The sequence below is a fragment of the Labrus mixtus genome, chromosome 15 (assembly GCF_963584025.1).
Source record: "Labrus mixtus chromosome 15, fLabMix1.1, whole genome shotgun sequence".
Taxonomy (NCBI): Eukaryota; Metazoa; Chordata; class Actinopteri; order Labriformes; family Labridae; genus Labrus; species Labrus mixtus.
The window spans coordinates 4,785,431-4,800,148 of record NC_083626.1 but is presented as its reverse complement, the minus strand read 5'-3'; the positions used below and the strand labels follow the sequence as shown (position 1 = coordinate 4,800,148).

At 41.1% G+C, this 14,718-nt stretch overlaps 1 protein-coding gene across 1 annotated transcript in view; it reads left to right on the top strand.

The window, feature by feature from the left end:
- The first annotated feature begins 911 nt into the window (after positions 1 to 911).
- Positions 912 to 14,718, top strand: part of sema3bl (sema domain, immunoglobulin domain (Ig), short basic domain, secreted, (semaphorin) 3bl) — a 75,615-nt gene continuing 61,808 nt past the window's right edge. The window contains exon 1 of the mRNA XM_061056590.1: positions 912 to 1,358. Within this exon, the coding sequence (XP_060912573.1) occupies positions 1,253 to 1,358 (106 nt within the window). The 5' untranslated portion in view covers positions 912 to 1,252. The remainder of the gene's footprint in view (positions 1,359 to 14,718) is intronic.

The following is a 14,718-nucleotide window of genomic DNA, read 5'->3' as shown; positions in this document are numbered from 1 at the left end:
CAGTGACCCCTGTGTTCACATGAGGGCTGGCTTGTGAATAGATGCACGCAGGAGGGGGGTGTTGAGAAGGCATCCCACAACTTAATTAAACTACTGAACACGTACCATCGGCACTGAAAGGGTTAAGAAAGGCCAAGTATGCATATGGGGCACACAGCTGAGAAAAATGTGAAGATGGAGATGCACGTTTTTTTTTTTTGGCAGTGCCGTTTAATTCATTAGCATTAAAAGTATCTTCAGTATCTTGAACTAGCTGTCAGCTCTTGAGCCACAATTAAAGAAAAGACATTTTCCCATCAATGCCACCCAATTCACTCTTATTCACACATTTAAGTCTTACTGACATGCTTTATCTTGTCCATATCTTACTTAGAATGTCTTTTGGGGAATGTCTGCCTTGTGGATTTTACTTCTAGAGACAACACAAAGATTAATTTTGCACCATAAATATTATTATTTAATGGACAAATCACCATGACGTATCTTTTAATACGTCATGGTGATTTGTCACCATTTGTCTTGTGTTTTTATGAATTTAAGATGCATAGTTTGTTAGAAGCACATTCAATACCATATTATTGTACAATAATATAATGTACAAGTAGTTTCCATAATCTTTGACTTGATCAAAGAAAAACTAAAAATGTCTGTATTAATTATAATATACAAACTCATTTATAACTGCTTATTTAAATACATCGCAGCAGGTCAATTAAGTTGACAGAGGCACCATTGTAGCCTCTACAAAACTTTTTTTTAAAGCTACATTGCATGTTACTGAAAGCCCTTATTTGATGTTGAAATTGTGTTATGAATCATCTGTAAAAGCGTGCCTCCAAGTGCGCCTTGTTTGGAGAGGGCCTGTCGTGCGTAAAGGAGGGGCAGTCCCCTTGGAGCGCAACTGCAATCGCGCGCTCTCTCCCCGCTGTAAGTGCTTTTTCTCTCTCTCTTCCAAACACACACACACGCTCTCTCAGACTTCTGTTGAGCAGCTGCTGGATGTGAACTGGAGGAGCGTCAGCCTCAAGAGCAGAGTCAGTGAATCAGCTCATCAGCCCGGGCAGAGCGGCACTCAGGACACTGCAGCTGCTCGGTCAAAGCCTTTTTACGCGCCTGGGGAGATACCTCAAAAACTCAAATGCTGTCGTGAGAAGATTGTTTTCGTCAATTTCCCTCTGGAATATTCTGTGTGATTACTGGAAAACCACCTTAAATTAAATCTGTGAAAGTCGGAGGACATCTCCAAGGCAGGATGAGGGGGTTTTCAGCTTTCTCCAACGTGATTCTGGTTGCGCTACTTGTCGCGACCGTCTCAGCGACCAAGTTAAATGTACCCCGACTGAGACTGTCCTACAAAGGTAATCAAGTGATCTTTATTCAATACCACATTCACATTCACAGCACTTTATCATTCCTCTTTCTGTGAGAGCGCGCGCACAGGTGGCATTAATTGCTGATCTTACCCGTCCTCAGGAGTGTATCTCTTTCTCTCTCTGTCATCTTATTTTCCTGTGAAAACTTCAACTTAACGCCCTGCTGTAAATGAAGCTTGAAGGCTTATTTTCTTTAAAATGTGCATTTATTTCACACCACATATTCTCTTCCCGGTGGTCTGAGCTGGAAGCGTGAAATCCGGGTGCATGTTTTGGCTACTGTTCTGGAGGTTTATGTGTTTTAGGAGTCACACATACGTTAATGTGCTGGTCTCCAGATTGAAACCGCTGTGCAGTGCAGGCGGGGGATCCAGCCAGAGGAGATCTTGGCTGAGGTTACTGGTTCTGCGGTGGGATACACCGGGGTGTGATCGTCTCATTATACACGTTTAGTAGGAACGGCAACCGCAATGAAATACCTGGGAAGGATATTACAATTACTCCGGAATAGACATTTGGTCTAAAAGACTTTAAAAACAGAGCAGTTCTTTATAAAGTAGCACACTATACTGTGTATTCATTGCATTTCTTGAAGTATTGTCCCACAGGTTCAGTGTCAAAACTTCATGACCATAAACCTTTTTTAACATTTAAATATATTCATTTTTGAGGTCTGAATAGAAATGTGATTAAAGGAAAGATGCTGGTTTCAGAATTCCCTCAGGTTGAACTTCTCTGATCTAAACCATGTTGTTGGCCATGACTCACTCAGGTTTAATGATAATAAGGCAGAAAATGACCCAGCTGGTGTGTGTGTGTGTGTGTGTGTGTGTGTGTGTGTGTGTGTGTGTGTGTGTGTGTGTGTGTGCGCGCGCGCGCGCCCGTGTGTGTTTAATTGCTTTTGACTGTGTTGTTGCCAGACCGTTCTCATTGTTTCATTTTACTCAGACCAGAGAGGGTCTGCAATCATCATCAGCGATAGATATCACACAGGATTTCCTCCAGTTCAGCCCTCAATGTTTTCAGGAGAAAAAAGCCCAATGAGTGTACTGGTCTTCCCGTCGGCTGGACTGGAAATAATGCTCAGTGTGGGGAGAGAGAAAGCGCGAGAGAGTGAGAGAAAGACAGAGAGAGAGAGAGAGAAAGAGAAAGAGAGAGAAAGAGAGAGAAAGGGAGAGGGGGGAGAGAGAGAGAGCGAGAAATAGGGGGAGAGAGAGAGAGAGAGAGAGGGAGAGAGAGACGCTCACGAAGAACAATTGCAAAGGTGTTGGAGTGAGTGAGAACGGTACATGTGTGAAGAAATAAAAAAAAACACTTTTCTTCTAGTCACACCACCAAAGTTTCAATTTGCACTATTTATGAAATATTTAACTTACAAATCAAGTGTTATTGAGTATGTTCATGCATTTAAAAGATTAACCATTATATCAATTGTAAGTCTATATATTACCATGAAATCAGCTTTGCATACTGATGCTGCCAAAAGAATTAACCCCTTTAGATTTGATTGACCCCTCGTCCTTTCTGTGGATGTATTTTTAACAGTCGCTCTGACATTTTAGGATTGTGGAAACTTACTGTTATAAACAATGTGCACTGTAGTGAGACTGTTGCTCACACACTTCACCATGTCAGAAACTTATTTCACGAGGGGGACATTTTTCCAAGGTGAAATACATTTCTGGAGTATCGGAGCCATGCAGGGTGCAAGCAGTCTTTCTCTTTGGATGAAGAAACCTTGCCATAAGATAAAGTCGATCATATTTTTAGCACTTATATAATTTATAAAAATGGAATCCAGCAAAGTAGTTGCAGAGTGGAGCGTTGACTTGATTTTGAACAAAGTCTTGCGCTGTGCACACATGTAGGTGGAAAGCAGCGCCCAACATTCTACTTTTTACACATCTAGAGCCCCTTTATCAAAATATTACAAATATCTCTTCTTTACATAGCATTAAAAACCACTCAGCTCCCATTTTTCGAGCACTTTTAAGAGTGTGGGAAGAAACTCCTTTAAGATTTTCATTAGTGACCAACTAGTTTCTCGCTTCCTGCCTAGATGACCTCAAAGTTGGCTCCACAGTTTGCCCTGTTATACATAATATCCCCCTTCACTTAAATCCTTTTAAAAACGTGTTTTCAACTTCCAACAGTAAATCATTCCATACATCTCGACAGCTCAATGTCTCACCCTTTAGTCTAATTTCTCACACCCTGTCTCACCCTGAGGTCTTCTGTTTGTGTGTCTCCTCCGCTATCAGCCCCTCTTTCATTATAACCCGGATAGGCCCAGAGGGTGTTTGTATTCCCCGGAGGATGTGGAGGTAATTTGGCGACAGGAAAAGCTGTCATTATCTAATTTCAATCAATTAGTGGGCAGAAGTTCGAGCAGGAAGAAGGCTTTTTTTTACCTCTGAAATACTCCTCTCCTCTCCTGTTCATTTCAGCCAGCACTGTTTTCTTCTGGTAAAATTGCATCCAGGTTTAATGTAGATGGGTATAATTAATTTTTCTGTCTGTCTGTGTGTCCCTCTATCCTTCAAACAATATTTAAACAACTTCTCTTCAATGTGAAGTACATCCTTCATGTTTAAATATACTAAATGCTAGTGATTAAAGTGTTTTGTAGTATTTAGCCTTCACACCATATAAGGCCTACTTTATATTTATACAGCTCGACTGTTTTGTGCTGCAAATAAAAAAGTTATTTAATCAATTTGCTTTTCTACCTTTTAATTTGTACCATTATAGGACCTTGTATTTTTTTTTAACATTAGCTACATTTCTTCTGCAGGAACTTCCCCCAGAGACTACAGGCTTTTGGAGTTACCCACATGTTTCCACTGAAAGGGCAAAGGGACTAAATTAAGTTCTAGAGAGACTCTATACCCCCCAAAAGGTCGCGTTCTTGATGTATTGTAATACTGTGAAGAAAAAATTCACGTTCTGAGGAAGTTGCGGTTATGATTTTCACAATTATACACCAGTAAGCTCTGAGTTTCAAACAGGAGACAGGTTATGGGATAAAAAAAAGAAATCCATTTGTTTGTGTTTTGATGTGATGTGTTCTAAATTAAAGTTAAAGTTATGCAACTGTGACATCTCTTATTCATTAAAAAAAAGCAGCATGAGTATAAAACAGGCGTGGCTTTTCAAATGTCAGCACACGCGATTGTCTCATCTTCATGGGGCCTTTAGACCTCAGTGGAAACAGAACAATTGGCTGGAGACACATTCTAAGTTCCTTAAAAAGAGACACCTGGGACTTAAAGTTCTGGGTACTTTTGGAGTAAATGCATCTGCCACTATGTTTGGTGAAAATCCGAGTTCATGATTTTTTAACAACCTCATTTACACTTCTAACTCGACACAACGTAAATGAGAACGATTGTGTCTCATGAGGTGACATTGAAGCATCGGGTAGTGCGATGTGTGCTTGGCTTGACTCCCAGCCCTATACCCACCTCCCATAATGCATCTCTCTGCCATTATCCCTCTGCCCTGCATGTCTTTCATTTGTCTTTCTCTGCCTTCAATCTGCCTGCCTCATTTATTCATTTGAATTCCCTTCGTGTATATTTGTGTGCAACTCACACTTACTTCACACACACACACACACACACACACACACACACACACACACACACACACACACACACACACACACACACACACACACACACACTCTGTCTAAAACAATATTCTCTTTGTTTCGCCAAAGGCAGGGGGGCACTTGAAAACGCCAGTGCACACATCAGCATCCTATTTTGATCAGATTGCATTAGTTCTCAGAGTGAAGGTTTCTGTTTGTTTTCACGTACAGCCTGTGAATTAATGAGTTTGTTTTCTCAGTTGGCGTTGCCCCCATGCATACATGCAGACGGGTGTTAGTTGTTCTGAGTGGAAACGGGGTAATCTTTCACCGAGAGTCTGTTGAAGACTCCGCGGCTGCTGGAATGTAGGGCATCTCTCGTCTTTTCATCTGTCAGTTCTCTTCCTTTCTTTCTCCAGTCTATTTCATCTATCTTTCCATGTTGGATTCATCGATTCATCACTCCCTCCCTGCTCCGTGTATTAGTTTGTTTATTCCACTCTCCCTGTCCACTTCTCTTCCAGAGTTCGGTTTAAGTGCTCCCAGGCCTCTGGGCCGATCTAAACCCAGCAAAAGAGAGAAGGAGGAAACAAAGGAGAGAAACTTTAAAGTTTTGGTCAGCTCGCCAACTGGCTTGTCAGACACATGTTGTTTAACTGGGCTGTATATAAACTCAAGCTCTGATACAGATTGTAAAGAGTTTTAGAAGGTTTAGTGTTTTAGTAATGGTTGACGTGTTTGAATTTGAAGGGTTTGTGTAACTCCTTATCATATAAAGGGAGTCCTAAGCCAGTTGGCAAAACAGCCAATATTTAAAGTTAAGAGTTTATGAACAATAGTTCAAATAGGAAAAAGAAGAAAGGGCATGCAGCAGGCACTGATGACATTTGTAATGCTCTATTGATTCAAACTCTAACATCATCTATACAGCCATAAAGTAATTCAATACACAAGCCTTTAAAAGTATACCTGTGATTGACATCGAGCGGCTCAGAGCTAGCTCTTCAGCATCATACTTCAATTGAGTTAAAGCTCCTATGTGTCTTTTTTAACTGGTTACGAAACAGTCTGAAATCGATAGTGATGTCTCCTTATGAGCTACAAAAGTAAAGAACACCATTAGCAAAAAGACTGCTTAATTCTATACAGTTCATATTAATTCTTGGAACTACTGCCACAGGGTAGGTGGCATGTGAAATCATAATTTGAACGCTGCCACGGCAACCTTTATTTGACATTTTGGAAGGCCAAGACTCTGCATCATTCACATGTTTGACGGGGCGGGTAGGTGCCTGACAAACCTCTTACAAGGCACATGTAAGAAGGCAGCTTGCGATTTTTTTTGTTAAAATTCCTGCTAAGAAATGTTGAGGACATTATCAACAAAGAGGTAACCCGTTGTCCACAGGGGTCACTAAATCAACACAAACTGAATGTTCCTCACAGAAGCTTTAATTGGACTGTAGGAAATCCACATGATTTCTTTTTAACTTTCTAACTTTTGCTAGGTCTATTTCCCATCATATAAAACCATACATACTGGAATAACAGAGGGACAAAAGTTTCTTTGTCCAGTCCATTGAAACCCCGTATTAGTTTTGGAGTCTATGAAGAAACAGTAGAGAGGTTTTTGTTCTGGTATGTGGACTTGCTGACAGAGGAAACACATTACATGTTTCTGACACTGCCTGCATGATGTGAGGAGCGAATACCGTGTGTGTGTGTGTGTGTGTGTGTGTGTGTGTGTGTGTGTGTGTGTGTGTGTGTGTGTGTGTGTGTGTGTGTGTGTAGAAGGAAGAAATTATGTGTGTGTGGAGGTTATACTATTCAAGGTTTTCTGGTCTTTTAAATCATTTATGTGTGTATGTGTTTGAAGCTAACTGTCTGGTTGTATGTCTCTGAACAAAGAGAGAGAGAGAGATCAACTGCATCTGATGTAGACATGTGTTTGTCTCGAGGTGTCACTGGTGTGTCGTGTCAACAGCGTGTCTCTTGTGACAGCGCTCAGAAGGCAGCTTGGCTAGATCACAGACAACATTTAGACAGTGGGGATCAGAGATAGTTGGAGAGGAAGCTGACTGTGTCAATCCTTTTTCCTGCTCTCCGTCTCTCACACATCGTCTGACACAGGGCCAGATCAGAGAGCACAGATGGAGAGGAAGCTGTGGAGAGAAGGAAAAAGGAGTCTGGCATATTTCAAGGAAAAGAGAAAGGGACAGATTGAGTGAAATAAAAAAAGAAAGGGACAATATAAATTAGAATAAACTCACATAATAGAATAAAATAAAATAGTCCTTTGTACTGAGTAGATGTAGTTTGACTCAACTGCCTCTGGATAAACATCTAGCCCTCCCTGGAAGATGAATCTAAAACCCCATCATGTATACCCTGATAAAAAAGATAAACCCCTTCTCCATTCAAACAGCTAAGCCTTTCTGCAAAGCATGTCAAGATAAACCCCGCATTGCTTCCCCTCTAAGGTCACAGCCTTCAAGACCCAACTGCCTGAACCAGGACTGAACTGTGAACTTAAACATGTGCCCCTAGTGCTGGCATGAATCAGCCGGCTGAACGATGAATGGAAAGAAGGGAATATGCATGAAAGAGAAGAAACGTCCATGAATTTTAAAGAACAGAGTAAGAAAGGGACATTGGGTAAGGGAAGGAGGTTATGAATAAAAGATCAGCGAACGAGGAGAGAAAAACAAACGATGGATCCTCGAACGAGTGAATGAAAAAGAAATAGAAGAAGAGAAGCGAGAATTAGATAGACGCGGAAATTCGAGCATGTTAGGCAGATAAAAAGAGGTCATGCTACCGTTGGGGAAGGGGATAAATGGATGAGGGAAAAGAACGAGAGGGGCCTAAGATGATGAAAAGGGAAGGAAAAGACGGGAGGCTGAACAAGCGAAGAGAGATGAGAGTGATGGAAGAAGGACAGATAGGTGGATAAAAGGACGAGAGAGGCTAACCTGAGGGCTGGAAGACACTGGCCTCTTTGAGGAGCAGAGGTTGAAGGTTCAGGTCCAAACAATGTGGCTTTGACCATCTGTCATGTAGATTACTGAGAACTCCACTTACACACAGGAGTTATGGGAGTGTGTGTGTCTCTTTGAAAGAGAGCTTCCTGCGCCCATAAAGGGAGTATCCTGTATCTCTTTCCTTTGTTAAAACTGAATCCCTCACCATCTTCTGACCAACATGGCTGAGTAAAAGAATAAAAGGTGTGTGCCTGCGCCATATGGGTGTGCTTGTCTGCACTAAGACACCAGCCAAAACCAACCCCAGTGTCGACAGCGATGGCCGTTGTTTTAACGTGACCGCTACAAATCTCAGCAGTGGATCTTCACCAAGGGGGGTTCAAGTCCTGAAAAACTATTTATCTAAACTTTTTACACTCTTCCACACCCTGAAGCCTGAATCTACACCCCTCCCTGCTGTGCAACAAAGGTCTGACACAACCTCTTCTCTGGTACTGATCTGAAATGTTCTCTTCTGGTATTTTGATGTTATTTTTTATTATTTTCCAGGATTTAATAAGGAAGGTTTAATAAGATCATCTTTGAAATGATCCAGATGGTGTTCTTTGTCAGCAAAATTAGTCACGACAAACATGAGTCACAATTTTAAAACTGTACGAAAGGTAGAGGACCAATGTGGAGAACAACAAACAATTTATTTGAAAAAACAACAAGCTTACTTATTTAAAAATCGAAAACTTCCAAATCAAACAAGGTCCAACATAAGAGTACAAACACAGGACACAAACACAAGAGTTCACAGAAAAATACCCACAAGGTGTTCACAGAGACACGGAGAAGGTCTGACGACTGACTGACACAGAAGGGCAGGAACACAGACACTAAATAGACAATGAGGTGATCAGGACGGGTGCGACTAATTACACATGTGGACACAATCATAGTGGGACACACAATGGCTGTGTCTGTAATCACACACTCATTACCTACTGTACTCCATCCTCACTATATAGGGAGTTATATGTAGTGGACTATATAGTGCCCTCATTCAGCACAATATAATTTGTTCCCCCCAACACTACTCAGCTCACTCACCGGCTGCCGACAGTGACGTCATTGTTTCCGCACAACTAAAACATGCAGCTTAACTCAGGCTGAGGATCAATAATGACATGTTAATAACATGAATTTCAGTGATGACTTATATTATACATAAATATAAAATCATTAATTAACAGTTTAACATATTTTCACACTGAAACACATTTATTTTGTGCTTACAGACTCAGACTGTTCTCATGCCTGTCATCATCAGTAGGACAAACTAACATTACTCTATTGTAAATCTTTTACTTTTTATAAAAACAGCTTCTAAATTTCAGTAAAGACTCCCTCAAATATGAATTTTTTGGACACCACTACAAGATGGGGTGATTTTGGATGCAGCCAGTCACAGTAGAGGGATACACACAGAGGCAGGAATTACAACTTATATAGACATAAAACACTGGGGGAAAGAACTACAAAATAAAACAGGCATAAACACAACTAACTTCCAGGCTATTCACTTGTCAGATCACTCAGGAGGGATGTCAATGAAAGGTCTGCTTAGGAAGGGCCGAATGTCATATCAATTGCAATAAATCATATCATCAATCATCTATTTTCAAAGCACAAGATATCATACATATCTATAGAAAAGACACCGGAAATCTTCTAGTTGCCAAGATGTGTCTGCATTGATCATCAAGGGTATCCCACCAACAGGCTACAAACTACCCTGCAGAAGTTGAGTAAAGTTAGTTGCTTTATGTGCAAAATTATTAAGATCAACCGATTGATGACATTAAAAACTGTTGAGGGATCTGTCAGAAAAAGTCCTTTCAAATTTGAGAATTGTCATTGTAATGACACTACAAAGGAAAACTGCGCCAATAAAATAATATACTGTAGCCCATTAAATCACATTCGCAACATGCAAGCTGCAATTTACAAAATTATATCAACTTTGTATTGCTTCAAATTTGTTTCACGGATCAAAACAGATACCTTCCTTGCAGCACATTTTTTACACAGGCAGTGTTCACAAATTGCTAAAAAAAAATCAGTGTGCTACAGTATCTCTCATTTGCAGACAGACTTTATAGGATGATGTAATGTTTCAGCACCAAATCTGAAACTGGAGCAAAAGTAGTTTTAAAATGAAAGTAGATATAAGTTACACGTCTGTGTCTGCTCTACATGTCAACCCAAAGCCTTTAATACTTTCAACAAATCACAGTCTCACAATAACACCTTGTGAAAACTTTAAGCTCACTTGGATTATTGTTGAACTTGGCCTCCTCCTGTACGCCACGGTGGACCAAGTGCATGCTGGGTCGTGGTGTAGATATGACAGATGTCTTGCCAATGTTTTATAGTAAGTGATATTGTTCCAACTTGATAAAGAAACAACCCTCCGCTACCCTCTCCCTGTGAGATAAACATCCTCAGCTCTGCTTGTGTATTTATTTTAATGGAGACATTTAAGAATTATTAGACATTACACACGGTGCAGCTGGATCCTCCTGCAGAGAGCAGCAGGCAGAAAGAAAACAGAAAGAACAGAACAAACCTACTGTGATGATTTTACAAACACACACACACACACACATACACACGCCAACCCATACAAAGACTAAAGGGGGTTCTTCTTGTTTTTTCATGTCGATTCAGTGTCCTACTATTTGGCACGGTGGCTCAGAGCCAATGCAAAGTGATAGAAAAAAAAGGTCAGAGGTGATGGGAACCCTCTTTAATGCAGAATGGGAGACATTACATGTAGCGCACACTGAGGTGCAGCACCCCCTGCCTTTGAAACAAACACCCCCTCCCTGGCAGCAATCATTTAATTCCACTGGAGCTTCTGACAAGACGAGCCGAGTACAAGGGCCTACTGTGGACTGATGTATCTATTAGACAGCAGCTGACGAACATGAACCAATCCAAGAGGACAGGCTCTGTGCATGGGTGCCTGCTTTGGTGCACCTTTGTGTTTGTATATTAACTGGCAAAACCTAATTTGTGTTGCAATGTACTTGTATAGCATCTGGTGTTTTACAAGTCGCTTCTTTTTTTTCACACATGCATTTAATACCTGACATTTCTACATGGTGTAAAAGGGGTGCAAGCAGGAACAAAAACAGCCAAAACTGTCAACCCTGACTTAATTCAGGCTTTTTCTTGCTAGCCCCTTAGAAGTCTGCACAAAGACGGGCTGATGTGTGAATGCAGCAGGAGCTGCGGGAAGATTGCTTGCGAGCTACTGGGGGGATGATGATGATGTTCACAAAGTTTTGCTGCTTTATACTGACTGCTTGCCTCAACGGCCAGAATTATATTTTTAAATTCTACAATTCACTTAGCAGATGCTTTTATCCAAAGTGACGTACATCAGAGAGTAAGTACAACACAAGCAAGGATCTAGAAAAAAGGGAACAATGTCAGTAAGAGCAAACGATCAGCTTTGAGTCTGATTGGACACACAGGTGCTGACAGGAAGTGACCAGAGGCAAAGCACAACATTGAGGGCAGTTCTTGAGAGCTCTAATCAATATAGAAACCATCTTAACAATCGTCGTTGGGTCTTTATCTTTTTCTTAAAGTTGTAAAGGGACTCTGCAGATCGAATGGAGTTTGGAAGTTCAAATTTCCTACTCTTGTATTTGTGTTACTGACATGTCTTTATAGATTGTATAGGGATATTAACTCAGAAATAGTCAGCTTTTTAGATGACTCCTTCGCCTACACACTCAACAAAATGTGCTATTTTGATCATTGAGATTGTGTCCAACATTCTCCTGTTGTGAGGTACATGTGTGAAGTCGGGAAATTGCAGGACCTGAATGTACTGCAATTGTCTAGAAATTGTCAGAAGTTCATATGTGAAAGGAGATACAATGTGTGCATATGATTTAAACCAAGGCATGAGCACTGAGAAACTGCTGCTATATTGATGTTGCAGAAAGACTGAGAGTCTGCCTAAAGCAGAGTTTGGAGGCTGATGGATGGGCCAAACAACACAAAACCTTCACCCGGGAGACCAAGGGCAAGTCCAGTGTGAAACCCAATTAAACAATGTATTATTGTTCAAATCTTCCCTATGATGATTCCATGCTTTTTCGTCCCTAACAAAACAGATTACGTTTCACATTGACCACATGTTCGATAGGAAGACATTTGTTTTCACCTTGAGACGCCCTGGTGTGACAAAGGGTTGTAATGGACGCCCTTAGATGAGAGTGGTTTTATTGCTTTACAGTTTATGACGTGTATAATTGAATCTTGAAATGTAATTTGTGTCTACAACATACAAAATGTTTCACTGTGGTTGATAAAACTTTGAGGGCCTGTGTCCACAAACATTTTCGACAAACAGAGGTCATGACCTTCATTTTAGGGCACTTCTCAATGCGGCTTACTGTTGCTAGGTTACAAAAGTTGGCTAATGGCAATTTGGCTTCCCTTGTTAGTGACCATAAGGTCTGCTTAGCGGCTTCATGTTGGCTTCTACTCAAGGAAATCTCACCAAGAAAACTTAAAGACGTAAAGGAATCGTGTCCTGGCATAAGCAGAAGCCTTAAACCTGGAAAGTTTACCCTCATAAAGACGAGTAGGGTTAGTTTCTTCTCGCCGCTGTCAATGAAAATGTGATATCCAAAGTCTCGCCCCTTTTCGATTTATGTTGTATATTCGATGTTGATAACTTTTCATCTGAGAGCGCTGTTAGCGCAGTGACAAAAAAAAAAAGCTTGGTGTTTTTTATGCTAAAGATGTTGAGCACCAAAAATGCTAAATTGCACAGTATTGGTAGAGAGAATGGGCACTGCCAGCGCAAAAACAGAGCTCTTATCTTTCATATTGCAAATCGTTCAATATCAACATGCATTGCTAAATAACCAAGCTAATAATCGATGCAGTAAAAATAATAATACAGTCAAATTCCTCTGTAGCTTTAATCAACTCTAAAGAAGAAGAATTGAAATGCATCATGCAGAATTGCGTGTGTCTACACGTTGCTTCATTCAATTAGCAAATTGTGTGATAGGCCAGCAGAGAGTTGGCAGAACTGTTTGTGCCGAAACACATGAAGGCCAACAGAGAGTTTCATCGTGAGTTGGCTGCTGGATGAGGGAGTTGAGGGAGTGAGGGAGTGAAGGAGTGAGGGAGTGAGGGAGTGATAGAGGGAGTGAGGGATGAGAAAGAAAAAAATAACTAAATCAAAGGATAAAGTGATGGAAAGAAAAAACAGTGGTGTTCTCCTCAGAGAGAAATATATCGTAGTATGAAACAGAGTCTGAGGACAAAGGAGGTGGGAGGATGACAGATTTTTGAGTCAAAGGGAGGAAGAGTGAGATCAGGAAAGACAAGAAGCACAGAAGAGGGAAAGAATTGGGGAAGGAGAGCGTGTGTTGAGATAAGTTTGGTTTTTTGAGTAAGTGTGGTACAGATGAGTAATGGAGTAAGAATACATTAAAAAGGGAGGGAAGAAAGATGAAAGTGGACGAAAGAGAACGAGAAAGATGGATCGGAAGAGCAAGCAGCCATGAGGGAGAGGAGACTATGAGGAGAGAGAGAGTGTTGGGAGAGATGATGAAATGAGGGAGGAAGGGGAGGCAGAGGAGAGTGAGGGCTGATGAGAATCGAGGGTGATGAGGTAATACTGTGTGCTGTGTTTTGATTGGCCCGGCAGGACAGATCGGGTAACAGGAACTCTGATAGGCATCCTGAGACAGCTGAGAGAGAATACGTTTAAAATTTGTCAGTGTGTATGCACGTGTGTCAGTGTGTGTGTGTGTGTGTGTGTGTGTGTGTGTGTGTGTGTGTGTGTGTGTGTGTGTGTGTGTGCGTACATCTTCTTTGGAGCTTATCGAAGATCTCATGGTTTTATCACATGTGTGTTAAAAATGTGAACAGGCCGTATAAATGACATCTCCAGTGAGGAACAGTAACAGGTTGGCAGATAAATCCAAGGATTTACTCCGTCATGACTCATCAGGGCTGTTATCTCTGCTAGCACGACTCCCTGAGTTTAAAAAGAGACAAAGACAAACATCTGTCTCATAACGGTAATCTAATACTTCTTAATGGCTGAATCAAAAATCTTAAAAATGATTAGGTCAGCGCTTTGGAAGTAAAAAGAAATCAAACATTGCTGCTCTATAAACCAGGCCTGTGTGCAGCTAAATCAACATGCAAACCATGACCAAAAAGAACTTTAATCAAAGTAATCCATTCTCAAATATCTTCATGGCTATTGAAACCCGAGGAAGATGAGAAAAAAAACAACACAGAAACAACTGCAACAGATTTTTCATGAACATGTCTGCAGATTCCCCAGTACAAAAAAAACCCCAACAATAATCAAACCCTGGTAAAGTTTGTGGGAGAGTCTGAACTTTGCACAGCCGTCAACTTCACTGTGCTCTTAGAGAGGCTGCAGCTGTGCAATCCTTCATCTACCACTGTGGAGAGAGAGAGAGAAAGAGGTGGGTTGGTGGGGGTTCTGTGCCTTGCTCAAGGGCACCTCGGCAGTGCTCAGGAAGTGAACTGGCACCTCTCCAGCAAGTTCCAGATTAGGTACCCACCGGGAATTGAAATAGCGACCCACCAGTTCCCAACCCAAGTCCCTACAGACTGAGCTACTGCCGCCCCCCTTGAGGTGGTGTTTACCATAATCATTGTATTGGTTTAACATGCTATTATTCAAGCATATCCTAATAACTAATTCAAG